Source organism: Bradysia coprophila, chromosome III (assembly GCF_014529535.1).
Source record: "Bradysia coprophila strain Holo2 chromosome III, BU_Bcop_v1, whole genome shotgun sequence".
NCBI lineage: Eukaryota > Metazoa > Arthropoda > Insecta > Diptera > Sciaridae > Bradysia > Bradysia coprophila.
In genome coordinates, this window is record NC_050736.1 from 732029 (window position 1) to 759777 (window position 27749).

The 27749-nt window shown below is 35.7% G+C and overlaps 4 protein-coding genes across 10 annotated transcripts in view; 2 read left to right on the forward strand and 2 right to left on the reverse strand.

The window, feature by feature from the left end:
- Positions 1-210: 210 nt before the first annotated feature.
- On the reverse strand, positions 211-12174 carry LOC119075153 (ubiquitin carboxyl-terminal hydrolase 10-A). Of its 5 annotated transcripts, none has more exons than XM_037181551.1 (9): positions 11997-12174; positions 8656-8863; positions 5051-5553; positions 2944-4957; positions 2443-2879; positions 2271-2372; positions 1987-2151; positions 1692-1920; positions 211-1620 (listed from the first exon to the last, which is right to left on the reverse strand). In XM_037181551.1, the coding sequence occupies exons 1-9, from the start codon at positions 12012-12014 to the stop codon at positions 1355-1357; spliced, it is 3942 nt and encodes a 1313-aa protein (XP_037037446.1). In that variant the 5' UTR covers positions 12015-12174; the 3' UTR covers positions 211-1354. The 5 variants fall into 5 exon arrangements, with proteins under 5 accessions (XP_037037446.1, XP_037037467.1, XP_037037451.1 ...); XM_037181572.1 differs by lacking the exon at positions 11997-12174 and adding an exon at positions 11485-11620; XM_037181556.1 differs by lacking the exon at positions 11997-12174 and adding an exon at positions 11399-11422.
- A 1550-nt stretch (positions 12175-13724) lies between these two features.
- On the forward strand, positions 13725-18177 carry LOC119075224 (spermine synthase). 2 transcript variants are annotated; one of them, XM_037181622.1, is made up of 6 exons: positions 13725-14161; positions 15554-15659; positions 16759-16881; positions 17064-17308; positions 17369-17560; positions 17630-18177. In XM_037181622.1, exons 1-6 carry the CDS (start codon positions 13880-13882, stop codon positions 17777-17779), a joined length of 1098 nt encoding a protein of 365 aa, XP_037037517.1. In that variant the 5' UTR covers positions 13725-13879; the 3' UTR covers positions 17780-18177. The 2 variants fall into 2 exon arrangements, with proteins under 2 accessions (XP_037037517.1, XP_037037510.1); XM_037181615.1 differs by lacking the exon at positions 15554-15659 and adding an exon at positions 15090-15201 and having other exon boundaries at positions 13736-14161.
- A 2404-nt stretch (positions 18178-20581) lies between these two features.
- LOC119075238 (glucose transporter type 1) overlaps positions 20582-27749 on the forward strand; it is a 35367-nt gene continuing 28199 nt past the window's right edge. The window contains exon 1 of the mRNA XM_037181641.1: positions 20582-21084. The gene's annotated coding sequence lies outside the window, so the exon portion shown is untranslated. The remainder of the gene's footprint in view (positions 21085-27749) is intronic.
- On the reverse strand, positions 23065-27677 carry LOC119075326. Of its 2 annotated transcripts, none has more exons than XM_037181755.1 (8): positions 27447-27677; positions 27251-27377; positions 27107-27183; positions 25396-25520; positions 25224-25338; positions 23920-24026; positions 23440-23557; positions 23065-23368 (listed from the first exon to the last, which is right to left on the reverse strand). In XM_037181755.1, exons 1-8 carry the CDS (start codon positions 27603-27605, stop codon positions 23222-23224), a joined length of 975 nt encoding a protein of 324 aa, XP_037037650.1. In that variant the 5' UTR covers positions 27606-27677; the 3' UTR covers positions 23065-23221. The 2 variants fall into 2 exon arrangements, with proteins under 2 accessions (XP_037037650.1, XP_037037658.1); XM_037181763.1 differs by having other exon boundaries at positions 25396-25508; positions 27447-27675.

The window sequence follows — 27749 nt, forward strand, 5'->3', positions numbered from 1 at the left end:
GATATGGCTTCCAATTATCCGGCCCTATTTATTGCAACAGTTTCCACTGAATCAAAATTGTGACAAATGCTAAGTGAAACTAATTCATTTGTAGTCTTAAATACGTTTATCGATAGTAAGGCATTGATTGGATTACGTTTTAGAAAATTCCTAAATAGCAAAAACCCTTCACTTGTTGAGCTACAACAACCAGTGATGCTACATATTCACCTATAAGCTAATTGTCGTTGTCTGTGCAGCTAGCTAACTAAATTGCAGAATTGTGCAAGTCTTTTATTTAAACAACAATTGGATAACTGAGAGTTGTTCAGTTGGTTTACTGACTATACAAACAATTGGTCCGCTGGAACATTATTTCTACACTACGGAAACCAAAGATTTTTTTAGTGATGTAGATAAAGTAAATGGATCGTGAACACAACGGTTTTCATGCGTGCGTGTTGTGTTTTTCTCCAACGAAACAAAAACATCGATTCGCTATGCTATTTTCGAAAACATAAACAAAGTGACAGTTCGTATAAGAAAAGTTCTATTTTTTCCGCACGGGAGAGAAAGTGCTGCAATTTCCTCACTAGAAATTCATTCGACCAGTAGTCAGGAAAACACAATTCCTCATTGAGGGGATAAAATAAGGCAAACCACAACGCGAGCATGAAAAAACCTTTCTGATTGAATACAAACATCACGAGAGCAGAGAACACAAAAAGCATAATGTTTGTCTTAATGATTTTATCACAATGGTTACATGACCGAATCGGTTTTTTTTTTGTTACATCATATTGTCACTCGTAAGTGATTCGTTTCAGTTTGAAACATTTCTATTCAACAAAATGTTGTGTCTACTGTTTCGGACGTTGTTGACAAACCGTTGCGAATTGAATGGTTCACGATTGATAAATCAATGAAATAAATTCAAATTTTTCCAATGATTTCACGCCACTTCTGTTTTAACTTCCAACGCCATTCGTTTCGTGATAACATTCCCTTTGTTGCCAAACTATGCATTTATTCATAAAATGTGACTCTTAATATCAACGATCTATTTTTATCAGAATTTTTACTTTCAATACAACGTTCGTTGCATCGAATGCGCACAAAATAAAATTTAATCACAATAAAGGAGGAAATGTAGAAAAGGATTTGGTTCTACCATTTCCCGTATTCTCAAAAAGTTCCATATAAATTCGAGATTTGTTTTGTTTTTTGCAAAAGAAACATCAAAAAGTATCAACGGAAATGAATTCCTTTAAAAAAAAAAATTTACGCGAAAGTTATAGGATTAATAGTAAAGCGGACTGCTCACCCGTCGTTTCACATGTCAACTTGTTAATTTCTCACAAATGTATAATTCCAATCACTTGTGATTGCTCGGCTGTCCAATCGTATCCGATCGCCTATAGTATAACAAATACGGTACTCGTGGCACCCGTGGATGAAGAACACTACTCTCATTTATAACTTTAACCGAACTATCATCATATCGCAACCAACACAAATAACCACAATGGAAGGCATCCGTTATGTAATGTCCCTTCGATGCTTCCTTTCCGTCATGATAAACAACCGCAAAGAGTTTGTATTGTTTCTGCTTCTGGCTGTATTTCTTTGAAGAAATGATTTCTGTTGGGAGTGCGGAGAAGAAAGATTTAGTTAACAAAGAAGTTTCTACGACATCCAAAGATTAGACTCACTTGAATCTATTTTCAGCTCAATGGGGAATTCGACGGTCTTCAAAATTTTCGTACAACCATCCAGCTTGTAATCGAACCATTTTAAATGCAACACCAATACAACGGGTAGTTTTTCCAATGTCATTTGTTGCCAGGCCATTACTTCCTGATTTGTTTTGCTGCACGTTACACCATCGACCTGATCTTTGCCAACGAAATTCTCCAGAGCCTCTTTTACAGATGCGGCTTTCTGTAAATGTTATTGCAATGAAATTTCGGTCTCACTTTTCAGTCATTGTTAGACGACGCTACTGACCTCTATGTTCAATTGTAATGTGAAAAATGGTTGCATTATATCGGTTGAATGGTCGCCTTCCCGTTGAAGTCGCGATCTTAATTCTCCACGGAATATGTCGCTAAGGGGTGTACGTCCGAAGTCAGCTGATCGGGTTATGCTACCCTTATTTTTGTTTCCAATCAACTTTATAAGGGAAACGCAGAAATTAAAAACAGAAAAAAATGATCGAATCATTCAGTTGCAATTGAATGTCATGCCGGAAAAGATTAAATAAGAAATTCCAAACTAGATTGAATAATTACCTGCCATTCATCACCGTCATCTGCCGTCTCACCATTCACGTCACCATTGGCAACACTTTGCTGTGGCTCAGCGACAGCAGGTTTTTCAACCAACTTCTTAAGCTTTAAGATACAATGAGAATTCATTGAGTTAGTTAACAGTCACAACTGTCCTCGAAATCGACGAACTTACCTCGAGCATTTCGTCGTTCAGTTTATTTAAAAGGAAACCCAAGAATTCTTCGGCATCCTCTTGTCTCCCCTCGTTTTCTGGTCGTGCACTGTTCCACAGTTTATAAATTCCTGTTGGTTCGAATGGCTGATCGCTGACCAAATCGTATGCGACGTCTTCCTTTTTGTGACTTTTTTTATGTTGGGTTAAACGGGCACCAGGAGGTAAGTGACTAAATTCGTTAATCAGTTCGACCATTGCGTCAACTGTCGGTGTATTTGTTTTCGATCGTAGGACAACGGGTTGGAGTGGGATTGATCTCATCAAATTGTAGAACGGTGGACATGCAACAAGCGCCTGAAGACTAGCATTCATATAACAATTGTTTGAACGGTTTATTAGACCTCGCGGTCGCAGACTGACTGAAGAATTGTCGACCTTGTATTTTTGAAAAAATTCTGCAAATGTAAAGTTCAGATGTTGTTTCGTCTCAGTGGTCAATGTTATGTTGCTAGCACTTACCACCCATTTTCAACGATGATTCATCGCCTTGTGGTGCTATTGTGGCTTTCGATGGAGCAACGGTCACAGTTTTCTTGTGTGCACCGGTTCCTAACGAAACATTGGAGCTCGGAGTTGGTAATCCCTGAGATGAAGCAGCCGAGTAAGATAGTTGTCCTTCGAAAGAAAAGTTGTTTTGTGGCGCATTGTTCAATGATGTTTCAAACGGTGACACCTTTGCAACAGGTTTTCTAGAAATTGACTCCGAATGCGTTCTAGTAGCGTAACCTGGCTTAGCTGCAAACAGTCCTGCCCATGTGGGTGGTGCAGCTGGTGTGGCAGCAGTACTGGGCTCGTTATTTAACGATGCAATAGTTGGCGATTGAATTGGATTCTGTGTTGACGCTGTGGCTTCGTCTTTGACAATTGACTTAGTCGAAGATAGCACACTGTCCGAACTGTTGACCACTGACGAACTGTTATCAGAACGCGGAATTACTTCAACTTTAACCGAACGCGATTCGATGGAAGATTGATAAGTATTCGATGTGGATGCGTTGACCGAAATGGGTTTCTGTAGTTGTTCCGAAGAGATGTCCGTCGTATCTTTTGTTGTTTCTTTTGTCAGCGTATTATCTGACTTTGGCACTGTTGGTTTGTGGTTTGTTGATGAGGTTGAGTCAGTATTACGAGTGTTTGTTGTTTGAAAAGGTGGCGGTGGATAGGAAATAGGTACAGCCGAAACGGCAACCGATGTAGTGTTCTTTTTATTCCAGGGACCCGTTGACGTTGGCTTTAACGGACCATGATCACTTTTTATTATTAACTTTTCACTTACACTTGTGGCCAACTTATTCAAATCGGCAGTAGAAATAACAGCAGGTGGCTGTGCTTGCACTGAATTGAGTTGTACAGATTTTGGCACGACACTGGTTGATTCAACGGATTTATTATCACAACCGCCACTAGAAATACCACTTCCAGAATTGCTATTGTCACTACTACTAGTATTACTATTGCTACCCTTCAACGAATTATTATTATTGATAGTTGTTACAACTGGCACTTTGACTCCATCGCTAGGTATGATTCTCGGTTGTGAATTTTCGACTGGTGGCATATTCTTGTCCTGGACATTATTGTTAAAGCTGTCAATCGATTTGTGATAGTCATTTCCATGTTGATTGGGCAATGCCACGGTGGCAGCGTCTACGTTATTACCGTCCTGGTTGTTTGTCGAGTCATATTCATTGCCACTAACAGTCTCATTGAATGGTTGTTGAATTTGTTGTTGTTGTTGAGCTTGTTGTGCAGCGACAGCTTGCTGTTGTTGTAGATGCTGTTGTTGCGGCTGCACTTCAATCATTTGTTGAGGACTCAAATGAACTAGTGGTTGCGGAACGAATTCGGGCGACAGATGCATTTGCTGATACGGTTGATCTTCTTTATACATTGGACTCAACATATGCGGTGTGTTGTGATCAATATTTTGATTGTAATTATATTCGTCCATTTCTTCCTGTTGCATGAATTCTTCCGGATGTTGTTGATGCATTTGATGTTCAATTTGTTGATGGTCAGCATACTCAATTGGTATGTGATGCCACATTTGTTGCATCGCATTTTCCGGCGACTCATCAACTTTACCTTCCATCATCGAATAGTCAGGTGGCACCATGGATGGATACACTACATTCGGATAACCGTAGATTTGATGGGCTGGTATATATGTTGTGGGCATCATATTGTTGCTTGCATATAGTGGCTGACCAGTCAGGCTTCCAGTGGCGTGTTGAGCAGATGGCATACCGACTTGCATGTGTTGAGGAGCGAAATATGGATAATAGATAAAATTTCCGTGCTGCAACATTGACTGTTGATCAAGCACCGGTTGCTGAACTTCTTGTGTATTCTGCTGGCGTAAATATTCGCGTCGTGTTGTTCCACTTCCACTATTTCCACCACGACCGCGTCCTCTTCCACGAATTCCACCTCCACGAACATATGAATTTGTACCTGATGCCTGTGGTTGTTGCTGTAAATGAGATTGAATTTCTTGCATAAATATTTAGGTACTTTGCACAGCTGTTTAAGCTCTACGATCAATCCTAAAGAGCTGAAAACTAACCTGTTCATGCATAGAAGGCACTGCCTGTTGCTGCTGCTGTTGTTGCTGCTGCTGCATGTCAGCGGGTATAAAAGGTGGAGCATTGGCTGACATATAGTGTTGCATGGGAGCATGAGACATATAGCCGTGCAGATTGACGTTGGCCGTCACATTATTAACATACACGTTCGGCATTCCCTGTGGCAATATCTGATACATACCACCACTGTGTGGTACAAAATTTGGTGGTGGTTGTGAATAAAGATGTTGTTGCGCAGCTTGCTGAGCTATGTGTGAGGGAATGTTTGCATTTTGTGGTGGTCCCGATTGTATAGGATTTTGTGCGGATTGTTGTTGAGGCGCTGTTGGTGGTGGTTGTTGCTGCTGCTGCTGGTTGTTGCTGGTTGCTGATGGTTGTTGATGCGATACGGTCGTGTGAGGCGTCATATTTTTGTTTTCCTTTGAATCAACTAAATTTACACTTGTGTTATATGACAACTGCGGATATTGTTGATGTATATCATCTGTAACATTTAGGATAGAAATAGGTCAATGACTATTTGGAAATGGCTCGGAGATTCGACATAGCAGTAAAGTATAAAAGTAGGAAAAACCGGAGGGAAACTTAAAATAATTCCGAATTGGTGATAACTAAAGGGATAACTAATCTAAGAGGGGATTTCTTGAAGATTAACTGATTATAACTATAATAATAACGGTCGCAATACAGTTTATCCGATCAGTATGTTTCAACATTATGAAATTACCAAATATGTTTCATTCATACCTTGCCTTTACTGAAAATAATTAACTGTAAATGAAGAGTATTCAACAATTTCAGCCATTTCTTAATTCATAAGTTTATCATTGTTAAGGTCTGAATTGTTTAGTCGATGGATTGTCCACTATGTTTACCCTTTTTACTCAAAGGCCAAATCACTAGAGAGCGTAACTATCACTAAAGTCATTTCGACCCATGGTTCAGAAGATATGGTCGAAAAATTTCGAAGAACTTTGAAGAGACCCCATAGCCACAGCTTGAGGATAAATCCAATTGTTGTCGTAAGCACTCTTGCACGAAAAATCGTGAAAATATCAAAATATGAGACCTCTGACCGACCTTCTAAAAAAAACTTGCTCCACTGATTTGGACTCGGAAAATGTTTTTAAACATTTCAGCAAAGTTGATTTTTTTTATAAACCCTTTTTATGTCGCTTCACTTTCACCACGGCATCAGTGGTAATTGTTACCAATGGGTTTCTCGTAATACAAATAATCGGTTGAGTAGTTCCAGATATATGGTATTTACGCCCTTTAGTGATGTTCCCCTCGATTACATGCAATCTCTTTGCTTTTTTGTGAGTAGCTGGCGTAGCTACATTTTCTGGGATTAACTCTATTGAATTATTACATCGGACAGTGACTACTATAATAATTGTTTTGAACTTATAAAAAGCGTATCTTTAACACGTTGCCGGTTATTGCGACTTGTCAACTTTAGTAACACCGGAAAGTGCTAAGGGAGTCGAGGAATACCTCCAAATAAATTTCTAAAAATCAAAAATTTGACTTTTGATTTTTAGAAATTTATTTGGAGGTATTCCTCGACTCCATTAGCACTTTCCGGTGTTACTAAAGTGCCTGCTCGAGCATTATCCGCTAAGTGTTAAGTTAAATTCACCGTTAAAATCGTTTAAGACTTGCGATAGTTATTATAAGAACAAAGATATCAGAATTTTAAAATATCTGTAAAAGTTAACACATTCTGTTCCCATTTCTGTTTTCAAATTTCAGGAGCTTGAAGGGATCATCTCAATAAGAAACAATCTATTGAAAACAAATCTTTTACAATTTACATAAATTAGATACTAATTGTAAAGATCAGTCCTAGGAATAAATTTGCACAATGAACGTCAAGAACAAAGGGTTTCTTGATAAAGTAAGTTTTTCTAAATTGTTTCACGCATGGCTATGAAAGCAACTCAATTGCGCTTGTGCGAATAGAACTCTTGCCTGTTCAGATTATTTCAAGCCTCGTCGCTCATCTGTTTATGATTTTCTGACTTTTGACATTTTATGTGATGAGTTATCGAAAAGGCCAATTCATTTTTATCGAATGAACTAGTTTGTGGAAATTTTAAAAACTTGCTGCAGTCGGATTACGTAAATGTCTTAATGCATGTGAAATGCATAAAGACAATTGTATTATGACCTCGAATGTTTTTACGCCTGCACCAATGATGCAGAGGCCAATATCTGACATATATGTAACTTATGAAGGAGGCGGATTAGCTTTCTAATTTTCCTCTTTGACGATAAGGATTTAATTTCTTGATAATTTGCAAAAATTTCAGAAAATTATCATAAATTCCAAAGATCTGGTGTCCATTAAGTCTTATAAAATACCATCCTAATGTAATCGGCTTAGCTCAAAAGCATAGGAAACATTAAGAAATGCCATAAAAACGGTGGATTTTCTCTATGTCATTTTAGTAAAACCGACAGAAAATAAAGTGAATTTTTGGGAACTTAAATTCCCTTAAAATATGTCATGTGACATAGAGTCACTTGGAGTTTATTTCCAAAGAAAAAGACTTAACCATTAACAGCTTCGGTTGATTGAGGCTCCGCTGCTCTTCGACGTTTCGACAACCACAGTTGGAATGCTACGTTTCATAGCGCCTAGTTATATAATATACTAATTTATGTGCGCACGGAGAGAAATTGAGATTTCGAGCAAAACACGGATACCGAATACCATTTGTCAGTTTGGCTTGTTTATAGGAAAAAAATTATCGATTCCTAAATATAGTCCAGGCAATTGTGTCAGAAAAAAGGCCTCCGTTCGCCAAAAATATACTGAAAAATTCGAATTTTGAAAAATTTAATTTGTTCCACAATTATACATTCCCAATCATGTAAGATAGCTGAAAAGCTCGGAAAACGTAAAGCGAGCGGATTGACACAAGGGACCCGACTAATAATACCAATAAAGTAGTAACATGAGTACCGAAAAGGAAGCTTCCAGGCAGGACTAGTAATTTTACATCAAAGAGTGTTCTTTCTTTATGAACTTTCAGCGTTAAATTTATGTGAAAAAATCTGACATTTGTTGTCTGGCTACTTGTAAATGGGTTTTAAGATATGCTTCCAGCAAATCATAGTTTTTAACTTATCGACTCTGTTACCCAAATTTTGTAGGTTTCACGTGGCATTAGCTTAATATAATAAAAATTCGTCGGATCGACTTTCAGCTTCGTTCTTCATGTGTCAAAAAGGTTGTGAAAGTTCAACGATCTATTCTTCGATTTCGAATTGTAGTTATGAATATCAATATATTGTAACAATAAAATGTGTCAGTAAAAGCAAAAGGAAACGGTAATTGGATTAGTAAATTAATTTTTAAAAAAACTCAAAAGCATAATGTAACAATTATTGCTTTTAAGAAAAATAATAATAAAAACAAAAACAATAAAATGGAAACTCATTTTTAAACGAATGCGTTTATTGTTTCCCTAGGATATATAATTCAAACAAAATGAATAAATATGTAAAAAAAACTCAAAAAAGAAAAGGGTGGGAAAAACGAAAAAAAAAAGTTTTTTTTTTACAAATCTTAGCTTACCGTATGGCACTGCTGGCCAATTGAGATTTGACTGAATGTATTCATATTGAGGAGCGAATTGAATGCCAGCAGTGACAATTTGATTCACATCATTGTTCAATAGCGCTGATGAAGCTGCATTAATCGGTTGCAAGGCTGTCGATAGACGTGTTCGTTCGTCATCGTTAACATCGGACAAGTCTAGGAATTCATATTGGTCCGGCTGTTTCTTTAATACATAATAATAACACGGATAATCATCAAAATTAGTGACTTGATATAAAGAGGATTTTTTTTTTATTTTGTAAATAAATTGTTTTGTTTCGACGATAAAAGTTACATTTACACACATAAAATAAAAAAATAAAAAAATTGTAGTAATTCCGTCTTATTGCTTAGGAAATGGACAATTGTGAAGTGCTTCTTTACGTTAAGATAGACAGTGAATAGAAAAGGTTTTTTTTCGTGTGTGTTAAAACAAATTGTAAAACTTTTGGAAACTTTCGGAATCGTTATCAGTCACGAACATCATCTTATTGATTCCGTCCAAACTGAACGTTGTACTGGATGTGGAATTATTTTTATGTTTATTTGTGTGACAAGCCTTGCCAATAAGAAATGCAAAAACGTTTATAATGGATGCATGAATGACGAGCCTGACGTGCTAGAGTGCATCATCGTGCTGATCTGAATTGATTTTTTTGAAAGTATATCAGCGTGTCGGTAGGATTAGTTTTTGAAAGTTATACCAGGTTTTTCAGTAAACTTCTAGTTCTTTAATAAATCTGACAAACTTTTACAAAATTGCATCCAGTCTAAATATGATTATAGAGGACACTAGCAGATGCACTCAGCTGTGTATTAAGTTGAAGAAAAAAAAACTGAATTTAGGAATCTGTCTACGATACAATCACTGTATCAAAATTGAGTCCTCCTTCAACAACAACATATCGAAGAAAGACATATATGTAAGTGAGTAAACTCAGAACCGTTTTATCATAAGAACTTTCACAAAACGTTGAACGTCTGCATTTGCTTAAAAATCATTTAAAGTCTTTGCAAAGACGTAATATTTTTGTCAGTGCTTGTGATGCGAAATTGGCCATTAAAAACGTCAATTTGTATGAAAATGTTCACGGAATAAATCTTAAAATACTAATCTGGCATCGTAGGATGTACGGCATTTGCATTGTCTTGAACGTTTTGAAATTATTAGTTGTTAAAAGAGAACAATTCGTACTATGTATCGGCTTGAAGCACGGCAGAGTAAAGTAATCCAGGCAAGAGCAGTCGATTTTGACGAGGGACCTAAATTCATAAGCAGGCCTTTGACTTTGGTGCTTACTGTCCAAATGCGTGAAACGAATACGTAAACGATTATAACAAGTTTTAGGTCCCTCCTTCGAATGTATTTTCGACCTCTGCTCCTGCCAGGTTTACTTTACTCTGTCGTGCTTGAAGGCAATGTCAAAAGATCTATTTAAAGACAAGACAAGTACGTTCAACGTTTCGTATATCTATGCATTGACATTGCCTCAGTATTTCTTTCAATCTAGCTATCAGTTAACACTGTAGACCGATTTGAATATCGGTCGAATCGAAATAACGAGTTGAAAACTTAATACAAATTCCTCATTGTTTGTAGTTATTACTGTCTAGTGTACAGTGTCCACACAATGTAATTTCTTAATTTCATAAACAATGACCAATATTTAGGCTTCACTGCTTTACTAACACATTTGAGAGGCGGAAAATTGCTGATTCTCACGTCTGATACACATAGTGATCTGTGAATCAAATTATTTGGATTCAATGCTTTACATGTAGTGACTATTAGTCTGGTTCGGCTAATGAAAACAATTAGATTTTGTCAATAGTTAAAATTACTCTGTTCTACAACCAATACGTCTCAGCTGCGAAAACAAAACCGCTCTCTTTTAATTGAGATTCTTATTTAACATCGTCATATTGTAATATATACCAATAACTCTATTATATGCACAGTCGTTCAAAGTCTAATTAGCATAAACAAATTGATTTGATCTAACGACTAGCTGAAGCAGATATCTCATTCTACAATCTACATTCTTAGCAAATATTGTCGTGAGCAGCACATTCTCTCAGGGATAAAACAATCAATAAACGTTTATGAATCTAGGATCATTAAAATTTATCATTTTTTATAGATTATTGTAATTAAGGTGCTTCTAAGTGAGTTGTCGGACAAAAACAAACTCTAACACATGCAAAAGATCGTCCTAATTCTTTCTTCTCCAATACTTATTTGTGAATCAATATTTCTATCTTAATTACACTTATTTATAGTCCATTAAGAGATGCTGCCACTCTAAAACTGTTTAAATTGAATGCTAATAAAAATATCACCAACATCTACAGAGGCTTTAGCGTGCATAATTCTAGACGGAACGTTTAACTCGAACAGAAATAACTAAGATATTCATAGGAACTTTGAACCTGACAATGTAGTACGCGATACTTAAACAATATCTACGAATTCGAGTGATCGGTTAGAGTGTCGTTCTTTCTGAGAATGACAGCCAGATCCGAGTTTCATTGAGACTCTCAAGTGACGTTTAGTTTCTCTGATTGAAGAGAATCATTACAGGGTTTTTCGATGAACAATGAACATGGTCAAGGCGACCAACCATACGGAATGTAATTATAGTCGTGATCATCACGTTGAAAGTACGACTTTAATGCAAAATTGGTAGAGTAAATTCTTTAGTACGATATTAAATCTAACCTCAAACATCAGCCCCTATGATTGACAATTAAAAGCCGCTTTTTTTAAAGAACGCCCACTCGGTGACGTGTAACTTTTGCTAATACCTGCGAAAAGCTCCTCCGAACATCAGCTCCGACACGATACAACTTAAATTACTTTTCCGTATTATCCGGTTATCTAATTTTAATTTTCACTTCAAGCAAACTATGTTTTAAAACGTTTTAAATTGCACTAGTCAAGACTTAGTGCGGAAATGTATTTTCGCAAAAAAAAAGAAGAAAAAAAGCAGTTCACCAATTGAATTTCACCATCGTCAGCACACACTCACAACGAAAAAAAAAGACATTTTACAGGAATTTCAAAACGTGAGTTCTGCAACCACTTATTCGACGTGATGTTATTTCCGAAATATTTTTTTCCCATTACTAAAAACTAATTCAATAAATGTGCTTCTCGATCATCACCCGCACGATATATACCAACAAATAATCAGGCACTCTCGTTACATAAATTTTTTTTTTGTAGGTAACCACGCACCGACCCGCAAAGGCATTCACACACACAAAAATCTGAAGTTCCTTATTTTTGGATCAATTTTTATTCATATTACACTCACCGATTTACAATGATCCATCGCGCACTAATTTAGACATTGTTGATTCGTTTTCAGCGTTAATGTTTGCACTGGAAATATATTGCAATTTTATCTAATTTTCGATATTTTCTGTAATATGGCCACGAACATTATCAATCTAAAAAAAATTTAATAAGAATATTTTTTTGAAAGATGCCGCAAGTGCTGACCTCAAACGGTTGAGGTAATAAACTAGTACGACAATATGTTATTATTCACAATGAATTCTAGAAGGTGAACGCATTTTGTATACTCTCAAAAATCGCAAATTTTTGCTTTTTAGAACTTTTTATAAGTATGAAGTTATTATCATTGGATGTTAAAATGACTATTACATACATTGTTTGACAGACCAGAAGTATGACTTTTTTAACCAGAACAAGATATGATTTGATTTGTTTAGAGATCACTAACAGTCTTTTACTGACTGTTGGGGAGGTCACACAGACCCCCATTTTATTAGATACGCGGGGACACACAAAACAGGATTCACCTACTATGAAATTGTCAAATTTGAGAATCCATCTTCTATCTGTATCTGCGAGATCTATCCAAAGTTTACAGCTTTGCTTTTTACGGCCAATAACAACTGACCGAACCACGCCTCGAAGTATGCAAATACTCTCTGAGTAAAGTTAGGTGCTTGATTGATGTGCTAAATGTTGGCTAGAAATATGAACACAAATTTCATCGTATTTGGGTTATGCCATACGCCAGTGTGTACATCGTTACAGCCACCAAACACACTCAAACTACAAATTATGAAGCTTGAGTGAACTTCGCTACAAAATTCCATGTGGATAATACGGCACTGAACCCCATCAGACTATGTAGATTTCGGGTCAATTCGCTATTTCAAATGGAAGTATACTCTATGATCTAATGTCGAAATTTGTATGGAGCGAAGGAAATAGCGATTTCATATAAACAAACTCACTTTTCAATGAAAATCGCTTTTTCTTCCGGTTTGTATGGACAGACAATACCTGGTTTGTACTTTCATTGGCTATTGCCACCTTAATTTGCCTGTCTTCCTTAGATTTTTGATAAGAGTGATTGAATATTTCACGAAATTTTGATACCAGTTCTTATCTTTCGGCAGGGTTTTATTTGAGGAGGCTACGCAGATCATTGGAACCTTTACCGTTGTAGTAAAAAAATCCACTGACTTATGCTGTAATTTTCATACAAAATCTTAGTATAATGTCAGTTCAGTTTAAATTTCGTATTTAAATGCAGTTAAAGTTACCGACATTTTCTACGACACCTTCCTAGTGAATGGCGGTCTGCGTAGCCTTGTCTTTTGGGGATAAATGGGATAAATAGAGATCATAGATACACCAAGCGTGTTCTGTAACCTTCTTCCGTTTACCTCTCCGTTTCAAATGTCAATTGCCTATCACTATCACCACTTTTACATATTAAAAAATTTACCACAAAATCACAGGCGATGAGTTTTTGTATGAAATCCGCCATTTTATCGTCAAGTGTCATGTGTCAAACGCGTGTCTGTATCTGCGTCCCCCCGGTCTCCCCAAAGTTTACAATCTTGAAACTACTGATGCTACTGATCGTACGTATATGGATATAAATTTTGTCTTCATTGGAAACTTGAACGCGACCTTTTTCTGTTTCTTCGTTCAACAACTAGATGTTAGCAATAACGGAATCATTGTGATTTTGTCAAAAATGATGCCGTACGTGTATGTGTGTCGCATGTCGGAAACGTTCACACAAACACACACCAGCCGACAGTTGACAGCCCGGTCGATTTTGATCAATAATTTAACTTCATGTGAAAATTTTCATTTTACTTCATAAATATCAAAATTCAGAAAAACAGAATTTGAAAGTCATAAATAAAAATGTCAGTGCAGACAGTATTACTAGACTTTTCCATTGATCCGGTGCGAATTGGTGATGAAGTTGCCAGTAAAGATTTACTGAAATTCATCAAGCAGGGCTTGAAAAAGTATTTCGAAAATTTGAAATTTGTTTATGATCTGAAAACGGACGACGGATATTTGTGTTTATTTACTGATAAGAATTTGGTGTTCATTCAAATTCGATTCTTCAATCATGGTATTATTACTATCAATATTGAATACTTTAAAAGCGACACCGGAAACCAGATCATGTCATTTGAAGTAAGTTTTTTTTTCTATCAAAAGATTTTTTTTTGTACTTGGACACTTTGTTGGTGTGATGGAAATATTGCATCATAATTATGCTGGTTATGTAACCGGCAGTTTTAAATTTCACGTTTTTATTGCTTTACAAGAAGCAAATAATTGCGTGTGATGGTCAAATCGAAATTGTACTTTTTTACATGGAAGAAAACCACGACGGAAAGTCAATAGATTTTATGGTTGCACGTTCCTATGAAGACACATTCCAGAACAATAGAGCTTTGACACTACAAAGCTTTGTGATTTGTTGATCATCATAAATTTCGATTAATTTCTAGAAAACGGTCTGTTGTGTAAAAACTTTACAGCTCCTGAATTCTCTGAATTTCATTCAGACATAATTGACAAAGCAAAGCGTAGTGACTTTTGCTAAACATCAACGATGATGACAGTGGAAAGTTTTGAAGTTTGGTAAAAGGTTTGAGTCATAAGGACATCATTTTGCTCCATTTTAATTTCGACGTAATATAGTGGAGGGCACGGATTTTGCAACTCATGCTGATGTCAGAGTACCGACTTTCAAAGGCTATCAATTAAAACAATGATTTTCCGAATACCTTCAAAAGATTTGAGTTCTTTCTGGTAAAAATTGGTGTTCTTCGAGTGGAAAAATTCCGCCTTTAGTTCCTCGGTATTTATATTGAGTTGCGTGTATGCATTCACGCACTACTCAAGTTTATGAGTCTCTGATATTCCATTCACAAACCTAAGGTTATACGCTGTACACAAGTCAAACACTGTATTGAAGGAACTAGAGATGTTTTTATCTGCAGATTGCAGCGAAGCAATTATATTCACGGAATTCATGCAATTTCGAGAATGTCTCACAATTAAGAAGCGTTAATTTAACCATGATTTTGGGGCTAATGAACATCCGTTTTTATAGACAATTAAAACTTTGGAAAGTACGTTACGAGTAGATTTAGAAGCGGTACGCTCTAAGCATTTACCACCAATTAAGCGAGGCTGCAACGCCGACGTGTATTTGACTAGTTCAGGTCAGCTAATTTACTTCCTTTTGCGATATGATCTATTATATTATTTACTATCCATATAATAAGCCTGTTTTCGCATTTATTTTGTTTTTCAATTTAATTTAGTAATTCTAGTAAATCTAATAGTTTCTAGTTTCAATATATTATGTCATGTGGCATGCCTATATAACTACTGATTTTTCCGAAACAAAACTGAACTGATTTTTCATGTGTCTACAAGAAAGCTTAACGAACCATTTGAAAAACTTTAAGTTGATAAATAATTGGTAAAAGGACTAAAAAATGTTAAATTTTGCATGTTAAAATTTCGTTTTTGTTTTTTTGAGTTTTTTTTCTTTTTTTTAAACTTATTTAGTCTAAACGAGAATTGTGTGACTATCTGGAAGCTAAATTAGAAGTAAACGGTTATCCATATCCAAACATTAAACGGGATGGACTCAACAAGTACTTCTATTCATCAGGTAAGTGATTCAATGGCATTCTCGTTGCTTCATTTTGCTTGTTCAAAAAAAAATTTATTGATGACTGTTAATGTATGTGTGGTTTGACAAGCAACTCTTTCCAAATGAATTCACAAATATTCTCAGCCATAGAATCGCTACGACGACAACATTTTTTTTTAATAGCCAGTAATTTCTAAAGCTTGGGTTCGGTATGACCTGTTTCAATTCAGGTTGACCGGATTGACCTGACCCGATTTCAACCCGACATTCAAATAAAATTTTAGGTTCGACCTGAACGTGACCTGAGCCTGCAATTTTCCATTTAGGGTGCAACCTGAACCGGACTCGAACCTAAACTTTTGCTTTCCGGTTTTCCTGAAATCTTATTTCAGGTTTGGGTCGAATCAGGTTCGGGCTATACTGATTATTTTCATTAAAAAATTCTACTTATAGGCAACGATAACCGAGCTGACGGAATTTGCATAAGAGACTTCTTTTGATTAAAATTTTCACTTAGTCCCTCATGCAAATTATGGCAGCGGGGTGTTGAAGAAGAAGAAGAAGAAGAGGTGTTGACACATACAGTTTGGAGCATTCAGTTCATGCAAATGCAAAGTAGATTCATAGATCGAAATGAGTATGGTTTGTAGCAGTTGATATTAGTAGGCTGTCACTTCCGTAAAACTGATTGGAATTTTAACCTCTTATACGTTCATCACTGTAGCTATAACGCTATCACTGTGTGATCTTGACTACAAATCATACTAATTTCGATGCAGGGCCTCTCTGATTAATTTTGCATGAACATTTAACTTACTTCGAGCCTTAGAAGTAACAGGATAGAATCTGGAGGAAATCTAGGAAGTCTACAAGTGGAATATTTTTGTCCAGAGTGTGATACCGTTACACCATGAACATGTCTTTAAAACAGTGAAATCCCAACAGAACATTTGTGTTTTCGTTTGAAAAATTGATAGAGTCGCAATAAGGCGCTGCATTACTCGTGCTTGTTAAAAATGTTTTTTCTGTCGTTTTGCTTCATTCAGCTTCTTGGATGTTTATGTACAAGATGTCATCATTCTGAACGTTCGACAATTAACATTTTTCTCTTTTATAGATGAGCGCATCCTCGAATATGACATTGACAAGGTACTGTTCGACAAACGATCACCATTTCAAAAGGTCCAAATTGTTCATTCAAAAAGTTTGGGAAATATGCTGGTTCTGGACGAACTACAAAGTAAGTAAAATGAACGATTGATCAATGTTTAGTAAGCTGTTAACGGTTTCATTCCGTAATTACTTTCTCATTATAGACTTAAATAAAGAGCTAATGTACCCAATTTCAATAAAATTCCTCGAAATGTTTTCCTGCTTTACCAGGTCCATTGCTAAATTTGTGTTTATCTTCTCCGAATCTAGACATTTCCGAAGCGGATTTGATTTACACGGAAACGTTGATGCAACGAGGCATACAGAATTACGAGGGCAAAGAAATTTGCATTTTGGGCGGTGGTGATGGCGCCTTATTGTACGAGTTGTTAAAGGAGAATCCAAAGTTCGTTACCATGCTAGAAATCGACGAAATGGTAATGCAAGCGTGTAATGTCCATCTACAATCGATTTGCGGGGATGTGTTGGAAAGACGACAAGCAGAGAACTTTGAGGTTAATTGGTTTTTACATTGCTCCGTAGAGTGTACCGGTTTAACAAAATTATTCCAATAGATCATCGTCGGAGACTGCATGGTTGCCCTGGACAAATATGTGAAGGAGGGAAAAAAATTTGATTTTGTATTTGGTGACCTGACAGACATACCAATTTCGGAAACACCAACTGGAGAAATATGGAACTTCATCCGAACGATCCTACAACAATCCTTCAAGATACTGAAACCAAATGGCAAATACTTAACTCATGTAATAACATTGTTTTGCGAATAATCCTGTCACGCCAGTGCTAATTCTTCTTTTTATTTATTTTAATAGGGTAACGGCACCAATTGCCCAGAGTCGTTACGCATGTACGAAGAACAATTGAAGCAGCTAGAGCCCAAAGTGAAGTTTACCACAACCAAAGCATTCGTTCCATCATTCATGGAAGAGTGGGTATTTTACCAAGTGAGTGTCGATGTTTGACCGACCGACTACATTCGTACCAGCGAATTTTACGGGTGTTTGGCCCAACATTTACCACTTTCAAGTCACACAAGTAATTCATTAAATTCGTCACTCATAAAGTCCTAGTAGTATCTAGACACACAAAATGCCATTGTTTAAGCGTAGCTTAGATTCAAATTACGATTATTTACTTGAGTATATTTACAATTTGAACAATTTGAACAATTTAGTCGTTATTAGCGTCAATTAATTCAAAAATGAAGAAAAAAAAATGAAAAATGAGTCAGTGCAATTTCGAATACGTTTAGTTAAAAATCTCCAGATGAAAAATGTGTTTTTAGCGATTAACGGACGATTTATACTTAAGAAGTACTGTTTTAAAATGAAATTGAATAAAGTATTTAGTGACTTACGAACGGACAGTGTTATTATTTGCCGCTTTTCGTTCGACATGGAGCATTCACATCTTGGGTAATTTTAACGCCATGACGAAAGTTTGTTGGTTCTTATGGTTCCTACGCACGAACTTACATAATCGGACGCATCGCAAAATTTCAGGTAAGTTGAATAAAAACGCTTGCTCATAGCTACCAAAGTCATTTTTGACCAAGCGAAGGGCGATGGAATCAAAATTTTCCTGTAGCACCAACTAGGTTTGGAACATTTTATATGACGATTTCAACTTAAGAGCGATATCGCCAAATCTTCAGTTGATTGGGGAACAAGCGGTCTCCGATTTTAATGAGTTTGGAAAAACGATATGATCAAGTGGGAGCAAACGGTATGCCCGGTTTGCCAAACTCCTGTCCCGTAATGCAGCAAATTATGGTCCGAATGAAAAACTAATTACTGTTCCGGAGTCCTGATGTGATTTGCTATACGTTAAGATTTTATTTGACTAAAATTCTCCGAGAAAAATTTAATGATTTTTCTCTTCATATTACTAATGGATCTGATATGTTCGCGACATATCGAAGCGTTTTTCTATTGATAAGGTAAAAGAATAGTAGACGATAAAAAATGACTGCCGTAGTACCGTTCCAAATGCTGTTCCAGCAGTTGGGTCCTCAGAAAGAAGGAAAAAATCTACATTTTGGCACCAACTTTTTTTCCGAGACTTCTGTAGGCTTGCAGCACAAACGTACTGGGTTCATTTATATGTGGAACGATAGTGGGTGAGGTCAGCTACAACACCCCATACTCAGTTCCATGGAACATCGAAGCTGCAGAGAAGGCGGACTCTCTGAACATTCACTATATTTTCAGTCATAACTCTAGTGGATCTACTAGCACCAAGCGGTGCGTATACTCTACCTGTAGATCTTTCCGAGGCCCCACATTCGTACAATATTATAACAATTAAAAAAAAAATTTCTTGAGTTATTGTCGAAAAACTGTTTTCGATACCCTCTGACATGTCTTCACTTTTGAACGCTTTTCACAAAAAATTATTTTTTTTAGAAAAAGTGAAAGATTCGTGTTTGCTAGAATTGAAAGACGAGTCCAACGAGCTATCACTCATTAAAATCGAAGACCACTTGTTCCCAAAGTTAAAAAAATCACCTGAAGATTTGGCGATGTCACTCTTAACAAAAAAAAAAAACATGTTTTCAAGCTGACTTTTCAAACAATATACATGTCCAAATTGTCAAGATTTGTGTTTCGCCCACCTTCGTAAGTGTCTTAACCTGTTCTTTCAGAACCTTGCACCCTATAAGTTTCAATCTGATCCAAAAGTTTCACTTTCATATTATATATGAAACTTTGAATTTTAAATCGTTTGTAGCTACGACATCTGTTATCATATACCATGTGAACTTTCATAACGATTGCAGGAATAAACCGAGGTAAATATATGGGCAGAGGTAATGTCATTACAACCGAATCAGAAGTGCGGTGGAACGAAAGTTCGATACAAACGCCATCTCTTTACTTTATTTAAAGCAAAGAAATACATAGAAACTTGGGCCATCTGTTAGGCACAACATTTTGTGCTAGGCCGCGCGTCTGAATGGCATTACCTCCGCCCATATATTTACCTTGGGTTGTGAAAAATTTAATAATTTGAGTGATTTTAATGTAATTTAATTTAAATTACATTTTGTGTGTCAAATCTGCTTCTTGGGACCATGGTGCGCGGAGGCTTTGGACTTTATTGGAAAGTTGGGAAATCTTCTTAAAATGTCGTTGGTGTGTCGTTTGGTGTGATGTGAGTTGGAAAAGAGATGCCCAGTAGCAACGCACTTCAAGCATGAGCGGTCCTCTAAATAGGGTACTGAGACTTGACAGTGTGTCACACAACTGTAAAACACTAAAAATATTTTCATGTAAAATAGACCTTTCTGCAGCTGACCACTATGATCACTTTCGCTTGAGGTGCGTTGCCAGTAGAAATGTCGGCGGTAATTTCAAAAAAATACGTTTTGGTGGAAACGGTTTAGTTTAAATGTGTGTACGTTTCCGGTAAAATAAATTAGTGCGAAAATAACCACTTTTCAGTGGCTCCATAATAACACCATTAGTTAGAGGTGTGTCACATTCCTTATTCGACTTAATGGTACGTCGGACGTTTAAATAAAATTAAATTGACGAAACTAGAACAAGTCTGAAATCTCTTCTTTCAAACATTCCAACACATATTTTCAGATTCAAATAATGCGCCCGCTATCAACGAGTCCTTTTAGAATGCCATTCAAAATGGATCGAGTTTTCCGCTTTTCCATTTTCCCCAACAAAAACGGTAGAATATTGATTACGAGTTGCGTCGAAGCATACCCGAACCGCACATACCATCATTCAATTTCAGTTTTATATAAGTTCGTCGGTACCCTTCTGAATGTTTAGGGCGGTTCCGCAGACCAGTCTCGTAGACGTGCAGAAAAATTGCAAAGAAAATCTTTGTCATTAGAAAAGTGTGTGCTTGGTACAGTTTAGTTATCGGAATTTTCATTTCTACAAATATTAATATTACAATTGTCGAGAATAGATGGACATTCGCTTCGGAAAAGAGTACTCGAATTTTGCGTGAAAATTGTGGGGGTGATTACTGACGAATAATTGTTATAAATCGATTTGGTGTTGATTTACATATAGGTGAAGAAAAATACAGAAAAATTGTTTATTTTACGGGCAATTCCAATTACATTTAGAAATAACCACACGATGCTAGTGTTATAGTAACAATATGATTAGTTGGCCAATTGTTCTGAAAAGTTTTAGTGTTCAATGTGAATTTTTGTGTTCTATTTTCCGACGAAGAAAATAGCTCTTGAAAGAAAAACAGCAGCAAACATCACTTCTTGAGGATACAAAAAAAAACTAAGGTGGGTCTCTTTAGCAATAAAAATGAAATTGTCGCAGAACAGCAATTTTTACGATTTATTTTTCCCATTCAATTTTGTTTTACATGTAAAGGGGCAAAGGGAATAAATATTTGATTTGAGATTTTGTACAAATAAAATGGATTTCGCTTTTACGACGAAATTCTGATTCCGTACACCGTTAACGACTAGTCTGTACTTGACAAATCTATTTTAGTTACACAATTAGTTCAAGCTAGTTATTAGGTCAGTGTCGAACTGTAATCGACGATTGGACAAATTGTGTCGGAAAATATTTTAATTTAAAAAAAATAATAACTCGTACAACCCACCACACTCAGCCTCACTTTGATTCCAACCAACGTGTAACAATGACAAGCTTCATTTTAACAAATTTTGCCTCTTTTATTGGACGGTTGTATGGTAGGCAACCGGGGGCACGGTACAATTTGCATTTATAATAAATTAAGTAAATGTATTAAACGATTGCGTGCAAGATGTGGTTCAAGCAACATTAGAATTTTAAATCGAATTTTTCCTTTTCTTTTTTGCAATGAATATTATACATTTTACATTGGGTATTGCGCATGCGTCGCATTAAAAATTGTTTAAAAAAATCATACGAAAAGTGTCAATTTTTGATATGGGGTAGAGGGACATGAATGCTTATAGGCATTTCTCTCAAGAGGTATGGTGATTTTGATGAACTGACGGAAAAAAGATCGATTCAACAAATTGACAAAATGAAATTAGAAAATTTATTAATTTTTGAACGGAGTCTATCGCGATATTTTGAATCGTTTCAATCTGCTTGTTACGTCATTTGCTGTTTGCTCCACTTATCCGCTTTTTTTCTTCTCTGCTGATACTATTCCATATATGAAATCATAATGACGTCACTAGCTGTGACGTCTTTATAACCCTCAGTGAGATGCATCATCTTGGTGTTCGGGAATATAAATGGGTAGAAACGCTCTCTCGTCCATACGATTATGACATTAATAAAAATATCTACAATTTTCTGCAGATATAGGTATATGTACTGTATGGTTGTACCGTTTCATGCTAGTCACTCGAATGTGAATAAGGGTTTAATGCAGTGAGTTGCTCTTATTTATCAATATACCTGGACGGAGTGCCTTTTTCGTCATAAGATAGACAAGAGTGTGTATAACAACTTATAGATATACAGAGATGTGAATATTGTTCAATATTTGTTAATTGGCTTGATTTTGTGGTGATCCACTCCACATAGACAGTAATGGTACGTTCGTATATTTTTTCATTTTCTTTTTATTAAGCTCCAAGGGTAATTTGGACATTCGGCGGTGAGTTGAGTATTGTGAATGCGATTAGGTTGCTTGTTTAATATATGTATGACATACATTGTATATAGCTGTCGACCTGTGACACGAGAAAAAATACATCTCGTAAGGTCCAGTAAACAAAAACAAATGTACGTGAGTCCAGCATGACAAACATTTTTTTTAATTCATGGAAAACTCGCCCTAATTGGTATTTCTACGTAAAGAGAGTAGCTATTTAACGTGATTTTCGTCAAAAGAAATACATTTTTATGTTGTTATTGTGTTATGATTAGCCGTCGGGCGTAATGTAATATTTGTCTGGCCTCACACTAATTACACCTAGTTAAGGTTAACTTGACCAACGAAGTATTCCTGTACGAAATCATAATTTCATTGGAAGCGCGAGGGTTGAACGATTTTTACGTAATGTTTAAAATTTTTAAAATTGTAAAATTTGTGCATCTTTTAACTTTACTTCTGTTTGGATGTGTAACCCACAAATATTATCCATTGGCCACAAAGTACAAGTAAATGTGATACGCCTTAAAAATAAATTCTAAAACCGTAAGACTGCAGCTTTGTACGTAACCATCTGCTATTGGTAAAGGGGTACTAGATTTGGTATCAAACTTTACATGATTGGGCAATCAAACAAAAGAAGTATAACAGATCTTTATGCTGAGATACATTGACTATTTAGGTCAACAATTAAACGTAAAATTTGACTTTACTGCTACGCAGTGTTACAATGCAAAACAGTTAATTACAATGGAATTTATGGACAATTAATCATTCTTAAAAGTAGTTTGCGGTAGGTTACATTGCAAATATTTTCATTTTTTTCTATTAATTTGGGCATTGAGCAGTATCTGCAGCTCTTGGCTATGATCTGATGTGAAGTATTGCTGAATCAGTTCGTATATTTTGCAGAATTCAGAGTACGTAGTATTCATTTGGTTTTTGTCGTACTTTAAAATTGTCTGAAATGTGAATGGGAGAAATGGTTACCTATAGCATACGAATCGATACAACTGTGATCTGAGTTGCTAACCAATAATTTTTCCTTTTCCAATTCTCTGAATGCAATTTGTGTTTGATTCTTGAACTTTTCCATTCGATCCAACAGTTGTGTTTGCTGTTCGGCAGATGAATTCAGATGTTCTAATTGGCTAAATAAAAGTAAAAAAAAAAGTTTTGAGAGGTTACATTCGTCAAATTTTCTTACAAAAAAATGGAGTTAGTCTAGGACTGTACTCCTCTTAGAATCCTAATGTTTCCATCAGATTAAATTGGATAACGTCCCGTATTTCGAGAAAAAAGTTTGTTGAGATTAAGGACCGCTGAATCGTTCATTATCATTATCCTTACAAACAGACATAATAACGATGCAGACTTTAGTGTAATTCGGTCGTCATTATTAAATTGGACTGCCAAGACAAATTGTAAATGTCTGCAGGGTATGCTTTACAGTTACTAATGCTTAACAAACTTTTCATTTTTCATTTTAAAATCAGTTTTTCATTCATCTAACCTAGCACTATCTTGCAAAGTTTTAATTTCGTTTTCAAGTCGTTTGCATTGCTGTTCATAGTTTGCAATTGTTTCTCGTTCAGTATTTACAGTCTCGTTCAATGTACTCTGGAAAGTTTTAAATGGGAGAAAAAAAAAAACGGATTAATAGTTGCATTACGGTTTTGGTATAATTGCCTGAAATTGATATGTATGCAATTTGATGAAGTTTATTTTTGCAATGTTTTTGCATTTGGCATGTTATAATGAGATTCGTTGCAGCGAATTTTTCAAAAATCAATTCAATATTCAAGAAGTTTTTTTTTTGTGATTAATTAATAACTACAAATGTTCGCAAATGAAATATTCGCAAAAACAACCAACGCATCCAATTACATTTTCATATTCTGAATATCAAAACAAGCATATTTGTGTAAGCGCTGCTACTTATGTTTTCAACAGGAATTATGAATAAAAACGAGTGTAGAGAATGGTTTTCTACCTAATCGGATTAAATATATGAATTACATGAAAAAGTACGTAGGTCCGGTCGTATTAACCTGTAGAAACGGCTATCGATCGTAGATCCACAACGACGGCAATACGAGGGTAAGTTGAACAGTTTGCGGTCTCGATGCGAAGGACTGTGCCGATCTGGTTCAAGTTTTGACTGAACAAAGTGTCATCATTTGATAGCTTAAGTTCTAAAAACTAGATTTATATTCCAAGTACTTTGTAAGTTACACCTTTTTAAAGCAACGAGTGTCAGTAAATTTGATATTTCCCCATTGTCAGATGACTTAAGACAATCTGGGCACTTAAACATTTCAACTTCTTTTTCATCGCATATGTATCCAAACCACATAAGACCCTATTTGGCTCAAAAGCTCATAAAATTACCTTTCAAATGATACCCCACACGACCATGTACAGTTTGTGTACCTCGAGAAATTTCAGTAAGAACAGTGTACGTCTTCGCTTAAAAACTTTATCTGCACATATTTCAGTGTGGATGAATTTTAAACCCAACAAGACCCTATTCGGCTCAATAGTACATGTGATTACCTTTCTAATGACACCCCACACGACCCTGTACGGCTCGTGTAACTGGAGCAATTTTTGTAAGAAAATTGCACCTTTTCGGTTTTTGCTCACCTTTGACCAGCCACACAAACTTCGAAGAATTTTTTTGAAAGTGGTTTTGGCCACTAGGGTCGAAGTCCTTTCTAGGCACATATAAAAAATTCCAATAGAAAATGCGTCCGATTTCGGTAGGCTGTTTTTCAAAAGAATCCCTCTGTAGAAGTGTAGATATCAGTAATTTACCTCTAATTGTTCAACTCGCTCTTTGGATGCATTCAATTCATTTTTCAGAATATGCAGCTGTGATTCCATATCTTCTTTTTGCTTCCTTAGTTTCAAATTTTCCTCAGTCTTTTCCCTAAACCAATCGCTTTAAGTATGTCAAGTAACACTAAATTATCCCAAAAATTCTTACTTTAAATTAACATTTAATTGGTCAATCTTTTGCCGAAGTCCATCGTCCATATCTTGTGTGTGTATTGCGGGTAATTGGGGATGTGAAATTTTGCTTTTCGTTGGTTTAGGATTGTTAGGAGCGATCTGTAAAATTTTGGGGGTTGGTTATTACAATTGATTGACTTAAATCATTTAGGGGAAGATTCCGCCAATAACGGTCTGTTGCGTTACAATTTTTAAGACTGAAAACTCGTAGTTTCAGGCATTAGACTGGTCCTTTATCTATTGCCTCAAAGTGTTAAAAATTTGATCTGAGGTAACTGGTCATACAAAACTATTGCAATTGGCGGAGGTCTGCATTTTCAAACCCATATTCTACGGCGATCTCCGCTATCAAAATTTTTTTTCCGCCAATAATGGATATGTTCTATAGTTTTTCACGCTCTATCGTCTCCAGCAAGTTTTATTCGTTCACCATAAAAACTCAGGCGTCCGCTGATAGACGATTTTACAGATTTTGAAAATTTACCATCAGCGAACCGCCGAGTTATGTGGGAGGATATTCAAAACTTTCGGGGATGGAAAGAGCCGGAAAAACTGTGGAACAAATGCGTTTTTGGCGGAGAAAAAATTTTGATAGCAAAGAATTGCCGAGGCTCTAAAGTTCCAATTCAAAAAAATATTAAGAGACTCGTGATGAAACAAACGTTCTAAAAAGTAGAAACATTAAATCTGTTAATTCTATTGTTTGATCAAATGTGAATGTAAAAGGCTGGCATAAACCCTTTAAACCGTAAATGAAGTCGTGAACGTTTCATTTTAACTAAAATTTTAGCCCGAAATTTTTAGATCCTTAACGAATACTCTACTACCAGACAATGTTAAAATTAATGTACTTTAACGTAAAAGAAAGAAAAAAAAACTGCACTATGCTAAAAGAAATACGCTAAACTAATTATGTAAATGTATAAACACGATGCCGAGCATTATGCAGTGGAATAAAAATTTGTATTTAATGTAAATTCTTCTCAGTAGATTTTAAAAGGATCTTATTTTATGTAAATGTAGTTTTAGTTCGTTATTTTTTTTAATTTAGTGAGAACGACTATTTAAAAATAAGAGCGACAATGCCGACATTCTATTTAGAACAAGAACGAAATGTTCCTTTCAACAAAAAATTCGGTTATCCATTAAGATCATAATATCGTATCGTCACCATTGGTAGGTAGTACCGAATCTGTGTGCTTGACTGTCTCGAGTGTTGAGAAAACAACCAACATATTCGGTCCCACAATTTAATTCTTTTTGAATGAATCATTCAACTTTCCACTAGAAATTTTCTCGAAAATTTTCACTCTGTCGAATCGGTATTGAATAGTCGGAAAAGGTGCAACATTAATGTCGTTCTCCTGGGGTGTTTTCTTTTATGTGCAACTGTGTTAAAATTTAAAAATGGATTTTTTATGAGGGGAGGAAGGAAGAATAAAAGAAATATTTTATTTTCGAACATCGAATTGCCATAAATTTCCACTGTAACTGGATATTATGCAAATTTTTTATAAACATGTTTCGACATGTGAAACATATCGAAAATATTTTCTTTTTGACTTTTTACTTACAGCACCATATACACACGCCTTCTTATTGGCATGAATGTCGGTGTATTATATGAGAAAAATTGTGCCATTTCAGCAGTGGAAGTGAAGATATGTAGGGTAAAGAAAACTTACTTGAATTTTAATAGGTTGTTCTATGTTCGCAAATGTTTTTAAAATATTGTCCATGATATTCTTAACTGCTCGATTGCCTGAGTTTATTGAAATGTAAATTTGAATTAAACGACGAATTTTGCTGAGAATGTATACATTTCATACCCGGTAACAGAACGAAAATTTTATTTTTTAACTCGGCTAGAAAATACCGCAGACTATTCACTGGATCATTCTGTGCCAAGTCGATTTCAAATTTATTTGGAGCTGATATCTTGCCAATTGTGCAATCCTTTAATCCACATAGAAAAATTGTGAAAATGAAGTTTTCGGTTGATTTAAAAGCGACCAGTTTTAATACCTTATTTTTGTTAAGCACATTGTTCCAAGTGGAATTAACTTTTGCGGTGAGTGGGGCGTTTTTGATGGGAGTGCTGATAGCGGTTTGTTTCAGTTTACTTCGAGTGGATTTAACACCTTTCGAAATAATGCTAAATGTTCTGCCTTTTTCTTGTTTCATTTTTATTATCTATTGACATTTCATAGGCCGAAGCATACTTTTATTGCTGTTTTGCATGAAATGGAAATAACGAAATTTTCTTCGTCGGTTTTACAGCACTAAAGGGTTCAGATTAAATTTCTTTGTATATATTGCTTTCATGTC

Bases quoted from the DNA above. Each gene is read 5' to 3' on its own strand.
- LOC119075224 (XM_037181615.1), top strand. From the start codon at position 13,880: ATGTCAGTGCAGACAGTATTACTAGACTTTTCCATTGATCCGGTGCGA. The intron at 14,162-15,089 runs GTAAGTTTTTTT...CCGTTTTTATAG, and splicing joins ACCAGATCATGTCATTTGAA to ACAATTAAAACTTTGGAAAG. The intron at 17,309-17,368 runs GTTAATTGGTTT...TTATTCCAATAG, and splicing joins GACAAGCAGAGAACTTTGAG to ATCATCGTCGGAGACTGCAT.
- LOC119075153 (XM_037181551.1), bottom strand. The intron at 2,880-2,943 runs GTAAGTGCTAGC...TTACATTTGCAG, and splicing joins ATCATCGTTGAAAATGGGTG to AATTTTTTCAAAAATACAAG. The intron at 1,921-1,986 runs GTCAGTAGCGTC...TAACATTTACAG, and splicing joins CATTACAATTGAACATAGAG to AAAGCCGCATCTGTAAAAGA.
- LOC119075326 (XM_037181755.1), bottom strand. From the start codon at position 27,605: ATGAAACAAGAAAAAGGCAGAACATTTAGCATTATTTCGAAAGGTGTT. The intron at 27,378-27,446 runs GTATTAAAACTG...TGTGGATTAAAG, and splicing joins ATGTGCTTAACAAAAATAAG to GATTGCACAATTGGCAAGAT. The intron at 27,184-27,250 runs GTATGAAATGTA...CAATAAACTCAG, and splicing joins AATTTTCGTTCTGTTACCGG to GCAATCGAGCAGTTAAGAAT.